Here is a 24,731-nt window from a genome sequence, read left to right on the forward strand (position 1 = left end):
GCATACTTTGGGCAAAGCCCTTAACCTTCCATTTCCCCCAGACAACACTCTAACAAATATAATCCCAGAGGAGTCTCCGATCTACCTGTATGAAGGGAGTTTTCACAACTGAATCCCAAAGAGTATAGAGATAGACACAAAGTATAGAGATTGAGGGTAGGGGCGGTTTAATCAATCAGGCAGCTGAGGGAATATATCCAGCTTGGCTGTCTACACAGTCCAAATTTATTTGGTAATTGTGAATACTCTACTCTTTGTTTAGGAGGGCTGACAAATTGGGACGATGACAAAACATTTTGTTATTACCAAAGGGCCATTAATCACCACGTGGCTAGCATGGAAGCCTTTATAATTGGTGGGGTGGGAGCTGCGTGGCAGTGCCTACTGAGGGCATCTGGATTCTCCTGGTTTCATTTTCACCATCCTGGATTTCAAGGACTACAGTCCCATCAGAGGCAGGGAGGGACTTCCCAGGCTTGAAATACCTGTGTTTCCTTTGAACATCCTGTAATCTGTGAAACAACTTTACCCCAGATATTCAGGGGTTAAAAAAAATAGTTTCTTAGCTCCATGAAAGACTTCCATTGTTGCCAAATTGTAGCTTTTTTTTTTTCTAAGAAGTCTTTGTGTTTTCCCTTTCAGATAGGCCCACAGGAACCCTGGAAGGCTCTTGCAACTGAATCATTGCTCCCACCCCACCATTAGCCTTGGAACAGATGTCAGAAACTAAGGACCGGCTGCGTCAAGATCAGGTTGCTGCTGCTGAGTCTCGCGAGCTTTGTGTCAGTAACAGTTGATTAGGGCTCGTCCAATTCCCAAGCTAGGAGCAGCAGCTGCAGGCTACATTTCACTGAAATAGTAAGGGATTGCGAGTCCTTACAAACTTTATCATCTCTGTGGCTGGGGAACAGGGTAAGTCATTCTGCATGTACGGAGCAGGACTCCAGGAAGCAGTGAGGAAGCTGTTTGGGGATTAGGATCTACGTCTCTGTTTTGCCATGTATGTTTGTGATGCTGGAGGGGGACAGATGGGACTGGAAGGAGTGCGGATGAACCCTTGTTAGCCTTCAGGGATTTCAATCTACATAAGTCAGTATGCACTGGGGCATGAGGAAAGTGTTCGTGCAAACTTTGTTTTCTAGTTGAAAAAGGAATTTTTTGCTTATGTGTATTTTTCATCCCTTTTTATACTACACTTTGAGTGTGATAGCCTTGTGTTCTAAATTCACTGAATGCTGATTCGTCACTTTGTAAAGTTTAACAGTGGTGGTCATTGACTTTTCTCGTGTGTGTATTTACCTTTTTTTTTTTTTTTTTAATTAGAGTTAGATAGTTACCTATTGACTGAGCTTTGGTATTTTGAAATTAATCCATATTTGGCCACTTCCAACTTTAGTGAAACCTAAGGATTTTTTGCATCTTCTGGCTTTTCTTCTTTGGAATGAGCTAACCTAGAGTTTCAATGAAAGGGGAGAATTGATTGAAGTTACACTTAATGAATGATTATTTCTGTAACGGTGCTAAGGTTTTATTAATTCTCTTCCTTGAACAGAAGGCAATGATGTTCATTTTGGCAACGTTTACTGTTACCTTGACAAGCTTATTTGGGTTGAGTTTGAACTATACCTGACATATGTACGAATGATTATTAAATTCAGGGATAAGTATAGGGCTACCAAAGGGATTTTAAGAAACAGAATGAAATATTTCTGACTGACCAATGAGGAGAGACTGTGACAAATTTCCTAACTGGAGTCACAAAGTTCTCTGTCCTTGCATTATTTCTTTGGGTCCTGTAGTAGTGAGGCTTTCTACATAGTTAGCAGTCTCTTATCTATTATCAAGCAAGACATAAGCAAATTCAGTAACACTAACTTTTTTTTTAATCCTTCACTTCTTTATTGATTATCTTTAGGTAGATGGTTAGCCACTAAAAAGCAAATACCACAAAAGACTTTTACCCAAAGATTTTCTTCGTTTCAAAGATTTCAAACGGAAATCCCCTTCAAAAAAGTGAACACGTATTCGTATCACCTGTGAAATGCTCCAGCATTTTATTTTTTGTATAAGACAGTTGAGGACCAATTCCTGATTTCAAAGATCAGGATAACCCCTCCCACTGACCCCACCTATTCCATTTTGCGCAATTTCACATGCTCTGAAATGTTTTAAAAATCCATCTTCAGGATAAGTACCGTATCCAATCCAGCATTTATTAAATTCCTACTGTATACCAGGGACTGTGCTCATAATAATAACAGTTTGTATTTACAAAGTGCTTTTAGGTTTGAAAAGCTCTTTTTAAATACAATCTCATTTGGTCCTCACAAAATCCCTTTATAGTAGGTATGGTTATTATCCCTATTTTATAAGAGGAAACTGGGTGGGGATTAGAGGGTTCAAGTGACTTGTCCAGGACCGCATAGCTCATAGGTATCTGATTCAGGATTTGAACGCACATCCTCCTGACTCCAGGACCAGTGATCTCATTGTTCCATCTCTCTGTCCCTAGAGATGAGAATTTTGAGACCCAGAGAGGCTGCATAACTTGTCCAAGGTCACTGATGTAGTGTCAGAGACCTGAAATTTAAGTCCAGGAGCCAGCTTCCAGTCTTGTAAGTTTTCCATTTCAAGGACAACCATGCAGGTAGATAGGGAGAATAGAAAAAGCACTGATCTGCAGTGTGAAGTTTTGGAGAAAGTAGGTCTGGGTTCTAATCCTGTCTCTTGTACTTGCTAAGGGGGTGCCCTCTTAAGATAAGTTACTTAACCTCACTAGGCCTGTTTCCTCATCTGCCAAACAAGAGCGTAGGACTTGAGGACCCAGATGTGCCTCCTGGCTCTGTCCCTTTGAAAGTTGTTTTCTGTTGTTGCCTTGGGTCATGTTGATGCCCCTTCAACCAGGGTGATAAATAGTTGCTTCTCCGCTGTCCATGGCTAAAAGAAATCAGTAAGAGGCAAGTGAGGGATGCCAATTTTTAATAGATTGATTAGTTTGTTGAATGATTTTTCCTCTTTTTTTTCTTTGTTATAAGGAAAGGCTCTCTGTGTAGATGAAGAAGGAAGGGAACATGGATAAAGTAAACATACATATATTTACACATGTATCTATATATGTCCACATGTGTGTATACATATACACATGTGTGTATATTAAGTGATACTGTCCTCACTATATTTACTAAGCACATTTTTAGTGATGGATGATATATTAATTTTTTCCCCAAAATCCAGGCTAGATTGTTTGATGCTCATTGCCAGATTTGATTCTGAGAAAAACTTAATGGAAATTTTCTGTTACCAGTTCCCTTTCTTGTCAGTTAGATCACTTTTTAATATTTCCAAGTTTCACAATTTAATTATTATTTAAAATGTTTTATCTTCACAAGCCTTTTCTAGAAAGACGATGCTGTGCATTTTCCCATCTCCTCCTTTCTTTTTCCTCTGCTCGTCTCTTGTTTGCTATGCCCCTTCCTTCCCTCATTTTCTTCCCTTTTTTCTCATATCTGTGACAATGAAATAAACAAGCTGAATTTCCTGAGTTTATACTTGCAGCTGTACTTGCCAAGAGTATCAGCCTCTCTCCTTCTTAGGACAGAAGTGCTTCTCTTTCCAAAAGAATAGTTTATTTAAAGGGAGCATGCTCTGACTGAACCCAAATGTCAATGGGGAAAATGGAGCTAGCTTGGTCAGTTGAGTATTTTCACATCATTCAAATTCTAGATTGGTCACTTATTAACCATTTTAATAATTTAAAATGATTGTTATCTAGTGTTCTTTGAATATTTTTTTTCTGGATTAATTAAATGTGTCAACATTTTTCTTCCCTTACCCTCAAAACAATCGTTGAAATTGTCCTGAATAAGGGGCAGCTAGGTGGCGCAGTGGATAGAGCTCCGACCTTGGAGTCAGGAGGACCTGAGTTCTAATATGGCTTCAGACACTTGACACTCACTAACTGTGTGACCCCAGGCAAGTCACTTAACTCCAATTGCTTTACCAAAAAAAAAGCAAAAAAAAAAAAAAAAGACTATAACGTATATCAAAATTTAAGGGGCAGCTAGGTGACACTGGCCCTGGAGGAGTACCTGAGTTCAAATTCAGCCTCAGACACATAACACTTACTGGCTGTGTGACTCTAAGCAAGTCACTTAACCTTGATTGCCTCACCAAAAAGCAAAAAAAAAAAAGTTAAAAATTAAAAAAAAATTGTCCTGAATAGCAAAGCTACCAATAAAATTGTAAGAATAGGGAATCTAAAAGAATATCAAATTATTGCATCTTTATGTCCTTCAAATTAAATTCATAGGTTTAATTTGGTATTTATGATGGCAATATAGATATTTTTGCGATTAAAATCAAAGCCTGAAATCTGTAGGATATTTGTATATTTGTTGTGTGATCACAGCTGCAGCTAACAAATTTACACCAGCGGCAAGCGTGGGTGTGTGTTTGTGTGTATTTGGGAGGTGGAGGCTTCAAAGTTCACCTACAGCATGACAGCAGTAGGAAGAAGTCAAACAAATGAAACTGCAAGGTTTCTAAATCTGCTGCTGATGAAGAAGGCCCAGAGTTTGAAAGGACCCGCAAAGGAAGGGTAGCCCAGACAAAGACGGGAACAGGACCCCAAGGTATCTCTGCTTTTACAAAGTACCACCAGACAGAGAGTTTAAGGGAGAGATTCTTTGAGGGAAAAAAGGTCTCTAGGATGGGGTGGGAATATTGGAGGGAAGAAGTTGGATAGGGAAGAGATCACTTTTCATCTGATGGGGGAGGCCCTTTTTAAATTTTCCTGCTTTGGAATGAAACACCAGTCACTCTGCTCATAATATGGTTCTGTATGTAGACTTCTTAAATACACTAGACCTTCTCTTCTCAGTGGAGAGTATGACAGAGGAGTGAAACTATTTGCTGAACTGGTAATTAGCAAATTTATCATCAGTAATTTGAATGTAGACGAACGGCAATGTTAGTTATGAGGTTAAAGGTCATAGATATGTTATATTGTCAAAAAAGGCAAAAGCTTAGTGTATATATTTAAAAATAATTTCCTGGAATATGATTCTGGATAATATATCACACACAAGAAATTGAGGAGGAATTAAAAACTGGTAAGAGTGAGACCAAATCTTCACAATTGCTTATAGATATTTTGTCAGATAAGAACTATTGTTATGAAATGCAGGCAGAAATGAATACAGCGTTGAGTTCAGAAGCTAGGTATATAAAAACTTTTAAGATGTAATTTAAAAAAAAAAGAAGCGTATAAAAAATTGCCTCACTAATTTAGAAATAAGTTGATGCTTTAGAAATAGGTTTTCAGAGACAAAGATCCTTAAAACATTCATGTATATAAGGCAACATATGAAGCAACTATTTGTGCAAATTTGGGTAAGTCACTTAATTTCTGCAGCCTTAATTTTTTTCATCTAAAAAATAAAGGAATAAGACTTTATGACTTCTACAATCTCTCGCAACATTAGATGTAGGTTTCTATGATATAATGGGATTTAGTGCCCCTCCCCCCCAAAAAGATTAGTCAAATTTACATTAGCCCATGTAAATGACTGTCTCAGGGGTATGGACTCCATTATCCACCCCCCAACCCCCCCCCACACCCTTTTTCTTAGAAAATGGAAAAGAATCACACCATGGAATTAAACAGGCCTTATTTCATGAAATCATGGCAATGAAGACATTGCCTGAGGCTGTACTCTCTAACAGCTCACTGTCTAAATCAGACACAATATATGCAAAGGAATGTCTGCCTGGGTGTGGTGCTGAGAATCCCAGTAATATCAACTGTTACCATTTAGTGCATAGCAATCACATATAATTTTATCAGTCAGATTATTGAATGACCATTTTACAAGAGGCATGGTTCTCTGAGTAGGAGGAGGGGAAGGGAAAGCATATGATGAAAAAATGGCATTCAAAAATATAAAATTTAGATATATTTAAAAAAAATAAAACTAGCCTAACTTATTACATGCATAAACACCTTTTTAATTTTGGGGGAGGTGAGAGGACATAATGTGTTATTTACTTTCTAAATATAGGCCAAATCTCTTGAAATATATTTCTGCAGTTGAATTTAGAAATTTTAAATCAAGGAAAGTTTTCATCAGTTTATGTTGTAGTAAATCAGATTATTTTTATAATACTGAATTTTCTCAATAACTGTTACTATTGGGATTTTTTTTTAAACTCTTTAAGCATTTGCTAGATAGAAATGGTTATAAGTTTGTTTTCGTTTTCTCCTATCCTTCAGGCCTAATCCATCTTGGGGTGACGATTTTTATTTATTCCGGTAGTCCAAAGCAGGTCCTCTTTAGCTTAACTCCTAGAATATTTTCTAGGTCATAGGGAATTTAAAAGACTCGATGTTACCACATAGTTAGTATGTGGTAGAGTCAGGCTTGAACCCAGGACTTCCTGACTGAAAGTCTGCAACTTTATCCACTATGTCATATTGGCTATCTCTAAGAGATTTACACAATTTATAAATTGCTATTTTTTTCTCTTCACCTTGAGAATTTGTGGAAGTGTGATTTAAAGTATGTGTCTTGGGAGCAGATGGTGTTTGCTTCTTTCTTATTTGCAACTTTTATAGTTAAGGTTTTGTACCCTATTTTTTTTTGTTTGTTTGTTTTGGACTAAATAATCAAAGCTTTTCTAAACATTTGTTAGCAAAGACTTTTCCTCTATTTATAAATTGTCTCGCGATCTTTAAATTGTTGTCGTCTGACTCTTTGTGAGGTCTTGTGGGCTTTTCTTGGCAAGGATACTAGAGTGGTTTGCCATTGCTTTCTCCAGATTGTGGTACAGATTAGGACCTGAGGCAAACAGGCAGGGTTTAGTGACTTGCCCAGAGTCACATGGCTATGAAGTATCTGAGGACGGATTTAAACTCAGGAAGACGAGTCTTGGAGATTCCAAGGCCAGTGCTCTATCCACTAAGCCACCTAGCTGCCCTTTTGATCTTTATATAAAACATCAATTCACTAGGACATCCTGCCTCTCTAATGATTTTTGAGAATAACTTCTGACTGGAATGAATTTCTAGCCCTCATATATTGATACAAAAGTTAGGGGCAGCTTACCCATGGGAAATGTAGCTTTGCACCTACATGGTGAACTTTCAGAAACACCTGGAGTTTAACTTCCCCTCCAAAACTCTGGGCCCTTTCGCTGAAAAAATCGGCAGACACGTTCCTTTGGCTTAAGGTTTATTGTTTTCCATGAAAATCTCAATGCCCATTAGAGTTATAGTCTGTCTCAATTTCTTATTCCTTGATAAATAAACCAATAACATGAACTAATTTAGCACCTGGAGTAACAATTCAAGCTTCGAGGAAGCATAGTGTTAGGCACTAGGGTGGCCCTAATGTGGTTTAGTTTATTCAATCCTTTCCTAACTGCAGCTTTTTGTGAAAGAAAGTGGGATGAGACATTGAGTGCTTAAGTAGAGTGAGTAGAGAGAAACAGACACAAAAAAGGAAGATTGTTGGCACTTCAAGGCAGTCATTTGCATACATTTCCTACCTCTGGGACTATGTTCATCACTTGACTTCTTTGTGTCTCAGTTTCCACATCTATAAAACGGGAGTGATAATACTTGCAGTAATTACTTCACTGCTTTGGTGTGAATTTGGAATGTAAAAATTTTGTAAACCTGAAGGTATCATTTAAGTGACAGCTTTCATCCTTTTCCTCCTTGTCCTTCTCATCCTAGTCTTCTTCTTCTTCCTTCTCCTCATCATCATTTTACAATTTCTCATTTTTCTGGTCCTGCACAATTAGCAGTAGCACAGTCCAAGTTTCAGAAAGCACATTGGAAGGGATAAATTTTTACTTTGGTTTATTTGATTGTATCCCCAGAAACTCCTCCCCTAACCTCTTACCCCACTTTTCATAAGATTTGGAAATTAATTCTGTGCATGGATATTTTCAGAAAAGAGTGGGGGAAAAAGGCCATTCCCTTCCTCCCCAACACTTTCTCAATTTAACACACACACACACATATATATGTATGTGTATACATACATGTATATATAGGTATATATACATACATATATACACACATATGTAAAATCTACTACTGCAGCACAAAAGATTGAATCAGAATTTCAAATTTGAAGTAGATTATAGATACCATGTAGTCTTTCCCTTACCTGCATCATGATTCCCTCTATAAAAAGTAACCATTAAACCTCTAATTGCAGATACCCAGTTCTAAATCTAGAATAGTGTATAGTTTTATTTTAAACAATTCCTAGGCAGCCCTTTCTACTTTTGGTCAACTGTAATCATTCAGAGATTTCATGCAGTAGAGAGAAAAATCTTCCTTGCTGCCCAGTTAATTTACTGAGTAGGATTTTAGTTGGATCATAAGCATCTAGTTTATGTCATGTTCTGAATAAATAACAAACAGCAATATTTTAATCTCTTTTAAGTAAATATGAGTATGGAATGCATCCTGGTTAAGTGTTTTATTTACTATATTTCAGGTATCAGGATGAACAGCAATGGACCTAGTGTACCCGTCCTATTTCTTTGTTTTCTTCTACTCTGTACACTTACCAAGAAGTCTGAGACTGAAGAAGACATCATTGTTACAACCAAGACAGGCAAAATCAAAGGACTGCAACTCCCAGTTCTTGGGGGCACGGTGACGGCATTTCTTGGTATTCCTTATGGAGAACCTCCCATCGGTCAACTTCGATTCCAAAAGCCACATCCCCGGAGCAAATGGTCTGATATTTGGGATGCCACCAAATATTCCAACTCTTGCTATCAAAACATTGATGATAGTTTTCCTGGGTTTCCAGGATCTGAGATGTGGAATCCAAACACTGAACTTAGTGAAGACTGTTTGTATCTTAATGTTTGGGTTCCAGCTCCCAAACCCAAAAATGCTACAGTCATGGTCTGGATCTATGGTGGTGGTTTTCAGTCTGGAACATCATCTTTACACGTTTATGATGGCAAGTTTCTGGCTCGTGTTGAAAGAGTAATTGTGGTTTCAATGAACTATAGAATGGGTGCCCTTGGATTTTTGGCTTTGCCAGGAAATTCAGAGGCCCCAGGAAACATGGGGTTATTTGACCAACAATTAGCTCTTCAGTGGGTCCAGGAAAATATAGCAAGTTTTGGTGGGAATTCGAAAAGTGTAACTCTGTTTGGAGAGAGTGCAGGGGCTGCTTCAGTCAGTTTTCATATTCTTTCTCCTAGAAGCCATCCATTATTTACAAGAGCTATTCTCCAAAGTGGGTCTGCTAATGCCCCATGGGCAGTAATGTCTCCTTCAGAGGCCAGAAACCGAACTTTGGATTTGGCAAAATCCCTTGATTGTCTTAGAGGAAATGAGACTGAGCTAATTAAATGTCTTCAAAATAAAAAGCCTCAGGAAATATTGGGTCATGTAAATCCCATTCTCTCCTCTGGTTCTCTCTTAAAAATCAACTTTTGTCCAACTGTGGATGGAGACTTTCTCACAGACATGCCAGACAGCCTCATCCAGCAGGGGCATTTTAAACAAACACAGATATTGGTGGGAGTTAACAAAGATGAAGGGACATACTTTTTGGTCTATGGGGCTCCAGGTTTCAGCAAAGATAACAGCAGTCTGATAAGTCAAAAGGAATTCCAAGAGGGGATAAGAGAGTTTTTCCCTGGAGTGAGTGAACTGGGAGTGGAATCCATAGAGTTTCACTACACTGGCTGGTCAGATAACCAGATTCCTGATAATTTTCGTGATGTAATGGATGATGTCATTGGAGATTACAATTTTATATGCCCTGCTTTGGAGTTTACCAAAAAAGTCTCTGAACTAGGGAACGATGCATTTTTCTACTACTTTGAGCATCGGTCATCCAAAACTGCTTGGCCTGAATGGATGGGAGTCATGCATGGTTATGAGATTGAATTTGTCTTTGGCTTACCTCTGGAAAGAAGAGTGAATTATACCAAAGCAGAGGAAATTCTGAGCCGCGCCATTATGAAGAACTGGGCCAGTTTTGCAAAATATGGGTAAGTCTCTCTCTCTTTGTCTCTCTCTTCTTCTTCTTCTTCTTCTTCTTCTTCACCCTCTTCTTCTTCTTTTCCTCCTCCTTTTTTTCCTCCAGAGTAGGCACAGATCTGTTTGGGGGCATGCCAAGTAATGAAATGGATTAGGGTGGACTTCCTTGCCTTCTTTTTCAGGTCACATGGATTCTGGCACTGCCACTGTAGCATAACCACAAACTGAAACAGGATCTTTTAGGCATTTGGAAACTTGCATCAACCAATTGGTTATAAGGATCTGCATCTGAAATGAATGTGATTTTCATCTTGACACAGATTTACGAAGGAATTAAGTAGAGAAATTAGAAATGTGTAGACAAAAGAAAGCTCAACATTAATTGACCAAGTAATATAGATGTCACAAAAGCTAAAGATGCTTAGGCTTCTTAGGAATAGGGAGATGATCCTCAGATCAATCTATAGAACTGTATTCTAGACTTGATGTCACATTTCGGAAAGGACATAGATAACCTGGAACGTGTCAAGAAGACAATGACATAGATAATGAAGAGGAAACAGTTCTTGCCTATAGAAGTATCAGTGGACAAAACTAGAGATGTGTAGCTTGGAAAAGAAAATGTGTAAGGGTTGGGAAGAGGGAGACTGATGTGTATTTTGAATATTTTAAAGGAAGGTCATGCTTGTTTTACTCGGCCCCAGATGGCAGAATAAGGAGTATGGTAGGAAGAGATAAGTTAGGACTTCACGTCACAAAATGCCTCTTACCAATAAAATACTTCCTATGAGTTCCCCTTCATCGAAGTTCTTCAAACAAAGGCCAAATGGTCACTTGTTGAGAGTGTAGGTCACAGGATCACAGATTAACACCAGAAAGGACTTTGAGACATTAAAGGAATAGTTGTTTGGATATGGTTGGACTAGAAGGATTCTAAGGTCCCATGTATCTCTGAGAGTCTGTGATTCTGTCTAATTGTTTTCCTTTCACGTACCTGTTGATAGCTCTTCCCATTGTTCTTTGGCATGCAGTGTGGACCTAAATAAATGCTAGTTTCTGATTTGCAGCATTAGAACTTTTTAGGCTGTTCCCCTCATTTTTATTTTTTTCATTCCACTATAGCATCCCTTTGGAACATTTTTTTTATCTCTGCCACGAACAGGGGTGGTAGTCTTTATCCCCATTATTGTTGCTTTTTTAGTCCCAGAATAGATGGAAGGAATGTGTAGCCATTTGGGGACTAGACAATGTAAGATTACAGAATCAGATATGGGTGTTTTTTGTTTGTTTTGTTTTGTTTTTGTTTCTGACCCTAAAACTGGGAAGAGAACTGGGAGAGATTGCCGAGAAGCCAAGGTAGTTTACAAAATTACAACAGCCACAGGGGCTTTGGACTAAACCTCCAGGCTTATAGCATTCTACTTGTGCTTCTTTTCCTAACAAGGAATTCTGACTATTTCTCTGGAACATCTGAGGGAGCTCCCAAAAGGCTTCTCTGCCCCACCCCACACTTGCAAGTTGGAAAACTGGCATCTCTTAATGCATCTTTTGCTATGTTCTGATTGATTTCATTATTCTGATCCTGCTTTTACCCAAAACAAGATTGGTCTACCCATAGAGGTCCATTTCCTTTCATATATTTTGTTGCAGGACTGAGGGTAGAACCAGGGGGAATAGTTCGGGCTTTGGTAGTTCTTCTGAAGGAACCTGGCTAAGAAGTTTTATTTCTAGTTTAGGGCAGAGATCCCAGGCTCTTTCCAGTAGGAATAGGAGAGAAATTTCTTAACAAATCATAAGAGCTATATTAATTTACCTAGTATTTTATTAAAAATCCTATCATTTCCTCTAAAGAGCATGGGAAAGAGTCTTTGCCTACCTAGGGACTTTTCTTTCTGCCTGTCCTTTACTCTTATAATTTTGGGTGTGTCACATGGGAGGCAAAGGTTTGAGGGCCTCAATGATTCCACAGATCTTTGTACTTGGGTGTGTCGGATAATATGTCCAACCTCTTACTACCAAGGAGAAAAATGGAGGGAAGACAAGAGGAGATCTCAAAGTACTACCCAGACTCAGCATGGCTTTGCCCCTGACCTGCAGAGGGAGGGGGATTCAGAAGAGAGACCTGTGACCAAAAGGGATGATACGGCCTTTGTTCCTCCATCTTCCTTGTGGGAATGAAAAAGAAAATAGCGCCAGAAAGCCAGCTTGTTTCTCCAAGATGCCTGCTGTTTAAACTAGATTGTTCTGTCCCGTGGTTTTCTTTTATAGTCATTTACTTATTACTTGAAGTTATACTTAGGTGCTTTCTAAGCAGGTTGAAAAATATGATTTATACTTTAGGCACTAAGTATAAAGTAATAAGTGCAGTCAATTAACAATAATAATTTATATGCCCACTGACTAGGGACCAGTACTTACTCAATTCATATTATTTAACTGTCCATAGTGTTGATCTGTCTCTTTGTTGTTTATAAAGAAATTAAGTGGAAAAAATGATTATTATCTTATAATTTAAATTTGTAGAGTGTTTTACATGGCACTTTCCTCATATCATCTCAAGGCATCAGAGAATGAAATATTATCTTTATTTTTCAAATGAGGAACCTGAAACTTGGGACCTCTGATTTGGAGTCCTAAGCTTATTTATCTCTCTCAAGTTGCCAATGTCTCGTCTTGACTCCTTTTCACTTGTATTTTCATTTGATGCTCACAACAACCCCTGGAGATAGGGAAGGATTATTTTCCCCATTCCACATATTCAGAAACTGAGAACCATGGAGGTCACATGACTTTGAGTGGCAGAATCAGGCCTGGACCGTTGTTGTCTGATTCCAAATCCACTGTACTTTCAGTTGCAATAAGTAGTCTAAGTATGAGAAGGAAAAACAATTAGCTTTGTCATGATAGCTTTTTCACCAGAATGTTTAATATGCAAAATAAATAAGAAGTAGTTTTGATAAAATTCTATATTAATAATAATAGTGTTTCTGTAAATCCCTTAAGGGGATATGGATGGACCTTTGACCTTTACCTTTTTGTTTTCAATCTATGGACTTGCATAGGTGCGGATCCTGTGACTTCGAGGCCACATGTGGCCTTCTAGGTCCTCAAGTGCCGACCTTTGACTGAATCGAGACTTCCGAGAACAAATTCCCTTAATAAAAGGATTTGTTCTGTAAAACTTGGACTCAGTCAAAAGGCCACACTCAAGAACCTAGAAGGCCACATGCGGCCTCAAGGTCTCAGGTTCCCCACCCCTATTTAGAGAATAGTCTAGACCTACAGCCCTGAGTTTAAGTGATTTTTCCTAAAGTTAAATGAGATGTGTCCCAAGGCAGGCTCTGAACTAAGTCTTTTGAGGCCTCCTCTCAATACGTTATGGCTCAAAGCCTCTTGTGACATGACAAAGGCCATTAAGCCATGACACAATAATGAAGTTTTCCCAGATAAGTGAGTTGTACGGCACTAACCACATCCCAAAATCTGAAATGGCCTCATAGTCAGCAAATTGTAATAGTAGGAAAAGAAAAAAAAATACCTAGTCATCTCTATTTAGGAAAAAATCCAGAATTTTCAAACACACTGCTGAGAGAAACATTTTTTACTCAGGTTTTTGTTCTCTTTAAGCTTTAAATTCATGTATTTTTAGAGGAATCTTAATCCTAGTGTTTCTAATTCATTTACCCTGACTGTTGCTTTTGTAAGAACTGGTCCATGTCCAAGAAGCCTTCTAAGCTTTGTAAGATGCTTTCCCTTAGCAGAGAAGTCATTTTGGGAAAATGTTAAATGGAATCTAAACTTGGAAATTTCTGTGCAGAGCTCCCAAGGTTCAGTGCAAAGTCTATGTTTCAGCCAGACTTATTACCCAGCCAAGAGAATGAGAATCACATGATTATGAAATCCCTGTTCCCCTTGCCCTAATACACAGATCCTCTCTGTCTCTGTCTCTCTCTGTCTCTCTCTCTCCCCTAAATCCATTTAGAAGCCAGTATTATCTTAGCTGTGCCTAAGATACCTGTAACCCCTTTGAAAGCAGTGTAGCTTTTAGAACTGGAAGTGACCTTATCTATGAATCTAATCTATTCACTCAAATTGAAATTTAATTGAATCCAGAAAACTTTTTTTATGTGCTCTACACCAAGCATTGTCACAGAGTCGGTTTTTGAGAGGTACAAGTGACTTTAGCCTCCATCTACTTCAATGGTACACAAAAGGAATCCGTACTATAACATATGTGCCAAGTAGCCATCCAGCCTCTGCCTGAAGTCAGCCCAGGAAAGGAACCCACCACTTCTGAATAAACTATTCCACTTTGGAGAGCTCGAATTGGCAGAACATTTTTTTTTTTTTTTTGCATCAAGGCTAATGTAGGCTTTTTGTAACTCTCCCCCATTTCTCCTGGTTCTGCTCTCTGCAGACAGAGGACTTCAAATGCTTGGAGACAGCCGTGACACCCATACCTCCTCCCCTGAGCCTTCTCTTCACCAAGTCTTTAAACCAGTCTCCATTTAACATGACTTAGGACAATTCATCAGACTGATCTCCTTCTTATAGATACTCTCCAGTCTGTCAATAGCTTTTAAGCTGTGGTAAACAGAGCATGAAATAATACTGGAGATAAGCCCAGCCAAAGGCAGAATACATGAGTATGATCAAATCCCTCTTCCTTAGACTTTTCAAGCCTCATTTCGTCCATCTGCAAAATGCAAATAATAGCAATATTATTCTTACATGGTTGTTGTCTGCATGGAATGAGATGATGGTTGTATTTTGATAACTTTAAAATGTTATATAAAAATAGCTGTTATTATATGCAAGGCACTGGATACACACATACATATATACACACATGCATATGCACGCGTGTATACATATGCATGCATATACATGTGTACAAACACATGTGTGCATGTATACATGTGTGTATCCCTATTTCCTTCAAGGAATTTGCAATTTTTTTCATTAATTTATTTTGATTTATCAACAATTACTTCCATATGCTTTTCAGGTTAAAATTTTTCTCCCCCTTCCTCCCCACCACCCTCCCCAAGACAGCACACAATCTGATATAGGCTATACATATACATTCTTATTAAACATATTTTCACATTAGTGATGTTGTAAGTAAGAATTAGAACCAATAGAAGGAATCACCAGAAAGAGGAAACAAAACTCAACAGAAGAAAAAAAATTAGCAAATAGTATGCTTCAATCTGGATTCAAACTCCGTAGTTATTTCTTTGGATGTAGATAGTATTTTCCATCACGAGGCCTTTGGAGGTGGCTTAGATCCTTGTATTGCTGGGAATGGTTAAGATTATCCATATTAGTCATGGCACAACGTGGCTGCTATTGTGTACAATGTTCTCTTGGTTCTGCTCACTTCACTCAGCAACAGATCATACAAGTCTTTCCAAATTTTTCTGAAGTCAGCCTGTTCATCATTTCTTGTAGCACAATAGTATTCCATTACATCCATATACCACAACTTGTTCAGCCATTCCCCAATTGATGGGCATCCTCTCAATTTCCAATTCTTTGCCACCACAAAAAGAGCTCCTATGAATATTTTTGTACCTGTGGGTCCTTTTCCCATTTGTATGCTCTCTTTGGGATATAGCCCTAGAAGTGCTATTGCTGGGTCAAATGTTATGCATATTTTTATAGCCCTTTGGGCAGAGTTCCAAATTGCTCTCCAAAATGGTTGGATCATTTCACAACTCTACCAACAATGAATTAGTGTTCCAATTTTCCCACATCTTCTCCAACATTTATCATTTTCTTGTTTTGTCATCTTGGCCAATCTGATAGGTGTGATGTGGTCCCTCAGAGGTGTTTTGATTTGCATTTCTCTATTCAATAGTGATTTAGAGCATTTTTTCATATGACTAGAGATGGCTTTAATTTCTTCATTTGAGAACTGCCTGTTCATATCCTTTGACCATTTATCAATTGAGGAATGACTTGTATTCTTATAAATTTGACTTAATTCTCTGTATATTTTTAGAAATGAGGCCCTTATCAGAGAGACTGGTTGTAAAAATTCTTTTCCAATTTTCTACCTTCCTTCTAATCTTAGTTGCATTGGCTTTGTTTGTGTAAAAACTTTTCAATTTAATGTAATCAAAGTTATCCATTTTGCTTTTTGTAATATTCTCTGTTTAGTCGTGAATTCTTCTGTTCTCCATAAATCTGATAGGTAAATTATTCCTTGTGCTCCCAGTTTGCTTACACTATCAGCCTTTTTATCTAAATCATGAACCCATTTTGACTTTATTTTGGTACATGGTGTGAGATTTTGATCAATGCCTAGTTTCTGCCATACTCTTTTCCAGTTTTCCCAGCAGTTTTTGTCAAAGAGTGGGCTCTTATCCCAGAAGCTGGGGTCTTTGGGTTTATCAAATAATAGATTACTATAGTCATCAACTACTGTGTCTTGCATACTTAACCTATTCCACTGATCCATCACTCTATTTCTTAGCCAGTACCAAGCAGTTTTGATGATTGCTGCTTTATAATACAAATTAAGATCTGGAATGACTAGGCCACCTTCCCCTGCATTTCTTTTCATTATTAAACTGTAGGGGCAGGGAGATAACATGTACACAGAAAACTAAAATATAAAGTAGGACATAGAAGGGAAAAGGAGATTTGCTAAAATATCTCAAGGAAAATTTGATATGGAAGACAACAGATATAAAAACAGGGATCAGGGAGAGCTTCTGAAAAAAGCTGGCCCTAGATTTGAGTTTTGAAAGAAGAGAAGGCTTTCAAAGGCAGAGGTGACTGGGAAGTTTAACCCAGGTAATAAGATCTTTGCAAATGAGTTGGGATGGGAGATGGCATATCACACTCAGGAGACTATTTACTCCTCTCAATTTACATGCAAAGCAATTGTGACCCAGAATGGTTCAATGATTTGGCCAAAGTAACCGACAATCCTCAGCCTCTGGGCTCGTGGCTTTTTCCGCTAGACTGGGGAACTTATTGTTGGTATCCAGGCTGATGAAATGATGGATCTTTTGAAATATTAGAATGTATGTATATAACTATGTTATATTCAAAGCAGGCTATATAATATAACATATACTAATTTTGAGACATTTGTACTAATTTCATGGAATAGTAATTATGGTCAGAGGCTTGTGTGAGGTCCACAAAGCTTGAAAACTTTGGTAGAGTTGATGTATTCCTGACTGAACTGTTAAAGAGTATGGCAGATTGATCAGCCCAAAACTCTACCCTTCAGGGATGTCCAGTAATAACTGCAAGAGGGTCTGATGGCTAAGTTCTATCTGTGTTTGTGTATAAATGACAATCAATTTAGCATCCCCCCACCTTCTCCACCCCCACCCTTTCTGTTTTGCCACCATCACCTTGTGGTTCTCTTAGCCCTCCCTCTGTCCTTCATACCATCATAGATTGAGAGCTTGAAAGGACTTCTGAGACCTTTGAACCCAACCTTTTACTTTACGAATGAGGACCTGAGGTCCCAAATGGAGAAGTGACTTATTCAGGGTTACACCAGTGTTAAGGGACGGAGCTGGGAATCTCAGTTCCTCTGATTCCCAATCCAGCCCTTCCCTCTCTTCTGAGATATGGCTCCTGCTAACACGTCTCCCTGCCGATGGCTGCTCCTCATCTTTACACGCTAGCTTTCATAGGACAAAGCTGCTTTTACCATCTCTTTTGAAACTCTGTATTATTTAGCCTAGGGAAACTTAGCTAACTGTGCCCGAGAGTCCCCAGGGCCTACACTGTTTTGGTCAGGCATCTTTTTCTTGGAATCAGAATTTCACCGGTATGCTTAGACTTGTCTCAAGTAAGCAATTGCTTACTCTGCCTATGATTGTGGGTCATACTCTTCCTAAGTTAATTAACTCAACTTAATCTTTTCTATCACAAGATCTACCACTATTAACAGCAGCAATTGACATTGGAATAGAACTTAAAGGATCTCAAAGCACTTTATTTTTATTGGTGCAGTTATTAGCTTCATTTCCTAATTCATATCTTAAGTCATTTTTTGCCCAGGAACAAACACCCAGCACGTGTCTGAGGAATGTTTTGATTATAGATATTTCATTACTCTAAATCCTTCACAGTTTCATTAAACTACACTGTTCCTCTCAGTGTTGCAATTCATGGTTAATATTCTAACAGTCAAGTCTTTGGCCTACCAATCTTATATCCAAGATATGCCATTCCCATGTCCCAGGTCATTTGGGCAACTTTAGCCATAGCAATTTATAGGGGCTAGCTTAAGAAAGATATAACACTCAAAAGCTGCTGAGTAGACATCTTATACAATCGAGAATACTAAATACAAGCTAATAATCATGGGTGGTGCAGTGGATAAAACTCCAGGTCTGGAGTCAGAAAGGCCTGAGTTCAAATGTGTCCCCAGACACTTACTAGCTGTGCGACCCTGGGCAAGTCACTTAACCCAATTTGCCTCAGTTCCTCATCTATCAAATGATCTGGAGAAGGAAATGATAAACCACTACAGTACCTTTGCAAGAAAACTTCAAATGGGGTCATGGACATGACTGAAATGACTGAATAACAGAAGTAATCGTGGATTTAATGATGGAAAGAAACCTAAAAGCTCTCTAGTCCAATCCCTGCATTTAAAATAATGTTTTGATATCACTTTTATCTCCAGATATATCCCTCCCTACTCCCCTATCCAGAGACTCATACTCTTATAAGGAATTAACAAATAAATGAATAAACATATAAATGAATAATGAATAAACATGTGTGCGTGTGTGTGTGTGTGTGTGTGTGTGTATGTGTGTGTGTGTGTCTGTATAGGAAAAAAGCAAACACTGCAGTAAAACCAACCAATATATCACCTAAAACTGGCAGTATAGGCTTGCTCCGTACCTATACCCCTCTACCCCCAATGTGTTTTCTTGTCCCTCGAGCCAAGCTTGGTCAGTATTAGCATCTTGCGTTCATTATTAAAATTAATTTTTTCCCTTCACATTAAAGCATTTTTACCTTAAAGATGATGAAACTGAAAGCAGCAGAGCTCAAGTCTTCTGACTTTGTTCACATAGACAGTGAGTGCCTGGCAGAATTGGGATTCAAAACCATATTCCCTACACCAAACCTGGCCTTCTTTCCACTGTACCATACTACCTCTGGAAAGGCGGTGTGTGGTGAAATTAATGATGTAGGATGATGCATAGGTCTCCTGGCCATGTCTGTAATAGGCCTCTCTCTAGAGAGTTTAGGACTGTCTTCGACTTCATGGAAAACATGTTATTTCATTAGCTACTAAATGATAGGAAAAAAAAAACTCAGCTATAAAGTTGGAGATGGATGGGAAGGAAATAAACATACATGTAGTGTCTATATTACTATGAATGTTTTTATAAATATTATAAATATTTTCCTATTTGATTCTCATAGCAACCCTGTAAGGGAAGTGCTGTTATTATTCTTATTTTAAAGTTGAATAAATGGAAGGAAAAAAAGGTTGAATGATTTGCCCAGGGTCATACAGCTAGTAAGTGTATGAAGTCAAATTAGAACTCAGGTTTTCCTGGCTCCTGGCCCAGCCCTGTCTCCATTCTAAATTTCAGACTTACATTGTGAGCTAAGGATCATAGGTGGGAATGTACAAGGCCCAACTATAACTAGGCACAATAATATTATTGAAGTCTGTGAAATTAAGAGAGTGCTACCATCTGGTACCAGAGCAATCCATTTGATAACTATGTTGGTTTAAGCTTTGTTCAAGGGACCTTTTTCTTTCTCTGAATATTACAGCATCGTTACAGGATAGAGAACACATTTACTGACTGGTCAGAAAATCATGAATTTAGAGTTGAAAGACACCTTAAAGATCATCAATCTTAGGACCCTTTTTTTTTCACATAAGAAAACCAAAGCCCAGAGACATGTGAAGAAATGTTTATTCAGGATTTGAGTATAGGCCCTCTTCCTCCAAATTCAGTATTCCACTGTAATATTTTATGTTTCATAAGAGTTAATTTTTTTTAAATTAACAATTTTTTATTATTTTTCTCTTTCCCACTTCTTCAACCCTCATCCTCGGGGAGCGACTAAGAAGAAAGAAAACCCCAAATCTTGTAACAATAAGGATTGTCAGGCAAAATAAATGTCCACATTGACCATGTTTAAATATGATTGTCTTTTTTCCATATATGTCTATCCCCTCTCTGTTAGGTATTATTCTTCATCATCAATATTTTAGAATCTCTGTAACAGTTTTTAAACAAACTCTATAGAGATTTTTGTCATAGGATGCTGTCTGTTGCCTCTACACACACACACACACACACACACACACACACACACACATATATGTATCTGAATGTGTATATACATATATATATACATACATATATGTATATTATACTGTTTCCTTTGTATTTCCTAAATTTGCTCAATACTTCTATTGGGATGGACAAAATCTATAAGGAAAAATATGTGACTAAACCTCTCAGATTTTTAGATGTCATCTATAGCGTAAAATAAATACCACTGTCATTTATTTAGCTGCTGAAGATCATGTGAGGATAAATGGCAAAATAATTCACCACTAATTTATATGCATAGCTAAATATTGGAAAACAAACTCAGGATTCCACAATTTCTTGACAGGTGGTAACATTAGGCAAAACTGAATAAGATAAAATGCAAATAGGATAGATATAAAGTAGTATATTTTGGTGCAAAAGTATTATATTATATTATATTATATTATAATAGGACTTGGGAGACATAGTTAGATAGCAGTTTATCTGAGAAACTACCTAGTAATTTTAGAGACAGTAAACTCAATATAAGTCAACAGTGGCATATCTCTCCCCTGAAGATGGGAACTTCAACTGTGTTAAAAAAAAATACCATCCAGGAATAAGAAAGGGATGATCCCACTGTTTTCTACCATACTCAGACCAGATCTTGAGTATCATTTTCCATTTTGGTTGCCACATTATGGAACAGACATTGATGAAAGAGAGAATGGCCAGAGAAGGACATCCAGGTATCATGGGAAAGAAGGATTTGACTAATTGTGTTTGGCTGTATGAGAGAGATCTAGGAACAACAAATAGAAGTTGTAAACTGGTACATTTCAAGTCGATGTAACCCGTAAGTTCTTAACAATTTTATCCCAAAGAGGAATGAACTGCCTTGGAGAAAAGTGACTTCTCCCTCCTTGGAGCCCATCAAACAAAAGCTAGATGACCATTTATTGGGGCTGTTTTAAAGGATTTATTTTTGTTCAGATTTGATTAGGCTAGACCAGGGGTGGGGAACCTGCATCCTCAAGGCCACATGTGGCCTTCTAGGTCCTCAAGGGAGGCCCTTTGTCTGAATCCAAACTTCACAGAGCAAATCCCCTTTGTTAAAGGATTGTTCTGTGAAATTTGGACTCAGTCAAAAGGCCATACTCAAGGAATTAGAAGGCCGCCTGTGTTCTTGAGGCTGCTTTTTCCCCCACTCCTGGGCTGGATAGCCTCCATTGCCATGGCTTCTCCTTCCAAATATCTCTGAGGCAGAGTCAAACAAAATCTATGCCATGTCTAAAGTGATCACATCCATTCACTATATTATTTCTAGGAGCCAGAAATATGGAATACTACTTTCAAAATGTCTGACATTCTTTTCATATAATAGTTTATAACCTTGAAAAATCTGGATATAAAGTCCTTACAACTTTTTTCCCCAAAAGATAGCAATACTTGAATATCTGTGACTATTATGAGTCACAAGGGCAACACTTTTATTTCCTATAATGTTGCAATAGAATTAATAGATTTGGTATTTATAAATCTACAAATAAACATACCAAAGTATGGATAAATGTATTGGCATGTATAAATGGAAATAAGATATGATATTTAAGCAGCCAGGCCTGGTTTCCATCCCCTGCAAATTCATCACCTGATTTTATGTACATTATTATTAAGCCCCTGAAATCAGAAAGCATTCATTCACCATCTTTTCTTTTCTTTTCCGAGAGGTCTCTCAAAAGTAATTTAATATCAAATAGTTTTCTTAAGTAGTAGAAAAGAGAGAAAATGTCCATGGAACTCTCGTCTTAGCACTGATATGGCTTCCTAACAATTGCAATTTCTTGAATGGTTTTATGCTAAGCCTTTAGACTAAAAGGCCTTTCTTTTCTTAATTATGCCAATGTCCAAAATATTGTTGCTCGAGTTATAATTGATTTTAGGAGTGAAGCTTGGACCTTGGATTCCATTGGAATAGAAAACTTTTGATTGAAGAAATTTCTAGTACTAATCCAGGTCTTTGAGAGCAATTAGAGTGCTGAGGTGATAAGGGACTTGCTCAAGGTCAAGCAGTCAGCATATATCATAGATGAGTCTTAAACCCAGGTCTTCCCCCACCTGCAGGTCGTTCCTCTTATTATGGTATGCTAACTCATATATATCATTGCATTAAAAAATAATTTTCCTTCAAAGGGTGGCCATTTAGAGCAAAGAAGAACATCAGAAATCTCATAACCCAACTCTTCTATGTAATTGATTAGAAATCTGAGGCTTAAGGACATGAATTGACTCTCCCAATGCCACATAGTTTATCTTTTGATTCCAATTCACATGCTGTTTATATCACACCCTCATTCTCTCAAAATCTGAAAGGTATGTTTCTAATTTCTCACGAGCTATTCTCCTATTAAAACATAACCATTAAGAAAACGAATAAGTGACAACTGACCTTAGAGGCAGCATGATACAGTGGCCAAAGATCAAGCCTCAGAGCCAGAAAGACCTGGATTCAAGTTTTCCCTCTCACCCACACAAATTTTGTGATCATTGGCAAGTCCCTGAAATTCTTACTACTCTGGGTCAGTCTCTAAGACAGTAAGTAATAGGGAAAGCAGCAACCAGCATTGGTCATGGGAGGTTTTGTGTGTGTGTGTGTGTGTGTGTGTGTGTGTGTGTTTCACTTTTTTGTGATATCCCCATGTAAATCAAGTCCCAGGCCCAGTTTCCATCCTTATCTTTGATCTTGGGCTCAGGAAAGCATAAATCTGGAGCTGGATAGGATAGCAGAAATCATTGAACCCTGGCTTTTCTCCCCACCATCCTACTAAAACTGTTCTCTTAAGGTTCACTAGTGACTTTCTAATTGCCAAATATACTGACCTTTTCTCAAAATCACCAAATTTCTGAGCTGGAAGGCTCTAAGTCCAACCCATACACAGGAAGGAATCTCAATTCTGTCATTCAAACTTGCTTGAAGAGTTCCAGGGAGGATGAAACCACTGCTTCAGTTTTTAAAATTTTTTTTATTTTTATTTTTTTAGAAATCAAATTGTGTTTTATTTTTCTATTAACATGCATTTAACCAATGTACAGATTTAAGAAAACAAATTCTCTCTCTTTTTTTTTTTAAGTGAGGCAATCAGGGTTAAGTGACTTGCCCAAGGTCACACAGCTAGTACGTGTCAAGTGTTTGGTCTGAGGTCAGATTTGAACTCAGGTCCTCCTGATTTCAGGGCTGGTGCTCTATCCACTGCGCCAACTAGCTGCCCCAACAAATTCTCTTATTGGCCAAAGGTTAATATTAATAGAATATAGATTTTTCAGTTAACCAAAAGTTACAAAAGAAATGTTCTTGAACCCCAAATGACACAAATTAATAAAAGAAAATAAAAAAAATAAAAATTCCCATTCAATTTATTTCAATACAACCTCTTTGTCAGAAGATCCATAACCTTCTAATTTACTCTTCTTTTTGGCTACCTAAATTTGTTGGTAGTAGGTATCCTTCTTGGTGCGTGCGTGTGTGTGTGTGTGTGTGTGTGTGTGTGTTTCCCTAAATATCAAGGTTAAATTTGCCTCCCCATACGAACTGCCTATTGCTCTGAAGACAAGGACAATTTCATTTTTGTCTCCCTGTTCCATGCCTGGAAAATAATTGCTATTGAATAAAATAATTGTTAATCTATAGAAGCATCTCACCTGTGGCATTTGACACTGGAATAGCCCCTTCAACTCAGTACTTTCTTCTCCACTGGCTTCTGAAACACTGATCTCTGCTGGCTCTACTTCCATTTCTCTCCTAGATTCTTTATCAAGTGCCTCTCTTTCCAATTTCTCACAGAGGAGATTCTCCATGACTTGTGTTCTTTGCTCTGTATACGCACCTCCCCTTACAAAACTTATTCACCTTGTACTTTCAAACAATATCTCTCCATTGATATATGCCTGGGCTTCTTCACCTGTAAATGTGCAAACTTTTTTTTAATATATTTGGTAACTGTATTTCCATGTAATTGTTTTCCCTTGCAATCCTATATATTTTATTTTATACATTTAAAAATCTCAACTTCACCAGAATTCCAAAGATCTCCATGATGCTAAAAAGGTCATAAACCCATATTGTAGAGCCTAGATCTTGAGTTCTGAACTCTCTTCTCAGTTGAAGCATCTCCAACTACCTCCAGGCCTTCTCTACAAATAAGGCCCACCAATATTTTAATCTCAATACATCCAAAGGGTTACTTCTTATCTTTCTATCAAAAACCACATTTTCTGTTTATTTCTGTCATTGTTACCACTATTCACAGAGTCTTCTTCTTTGCCTCTGCCCCTTTTTTACTGCTGAGTTCAGAGTCAGAGAACCAGGATTTCCAATCTTGGCTCTTGAATTTCTCTCGTGTTTGACCATAAGTTAGTCACAATCTCTCTTGATTTCA

General features: G+C 37.9%; 1 protein-coding gene across 2 annotated transcripts in view; it reads left to right on the top strand.

Moving 5' to 3' along the window:
- Window positions 1–798: 798 nt before the first annotated feature.
- BCHE (butyrylcholinesterase) overlaps window positions 799–24,731 on the top strand; it is a 92,643-nt gene continuing 68,710 nt past the window's right edge. The window contains exons 1-2 of one of the 2 annotated variants that reach the window (XM_027876159.1): window positions 799–912; window positions 8,511–10,032. In XM_027876159.1, coding sequence (XP_027731960.1) covers window positions 8,519–10,032 — 1,514 coding nt within the window. In that variant the 5' untranslated portion in view covers window positions 799–912; window positions 8,511–8,518. Of the gene's footprint in view, window positions 913–4,539; window positions 4,632–8,510; window positions 10,033–24,731 lie in introns of those variants that run through there. The other variant, XM_027876160.1, reaches the window with a different exon arrangement.

This window comes from Vombatus ursinus, unplaced genomic scaffold (assembly GCF_900497805.2).
Source record: "Vombatus ursinus unplaced genomic scaffold, bare-nosed wombat genome assembly UNPS02014810.1, whole genome shotgun sequence".
In the NCBI taxonomy this organism is placed as follows: Eukaryota; Metazoa; Chordata; class Mammalia; order Diprotodontia; family Vombatidae; genus Vombatus; species Vombatus ursinus.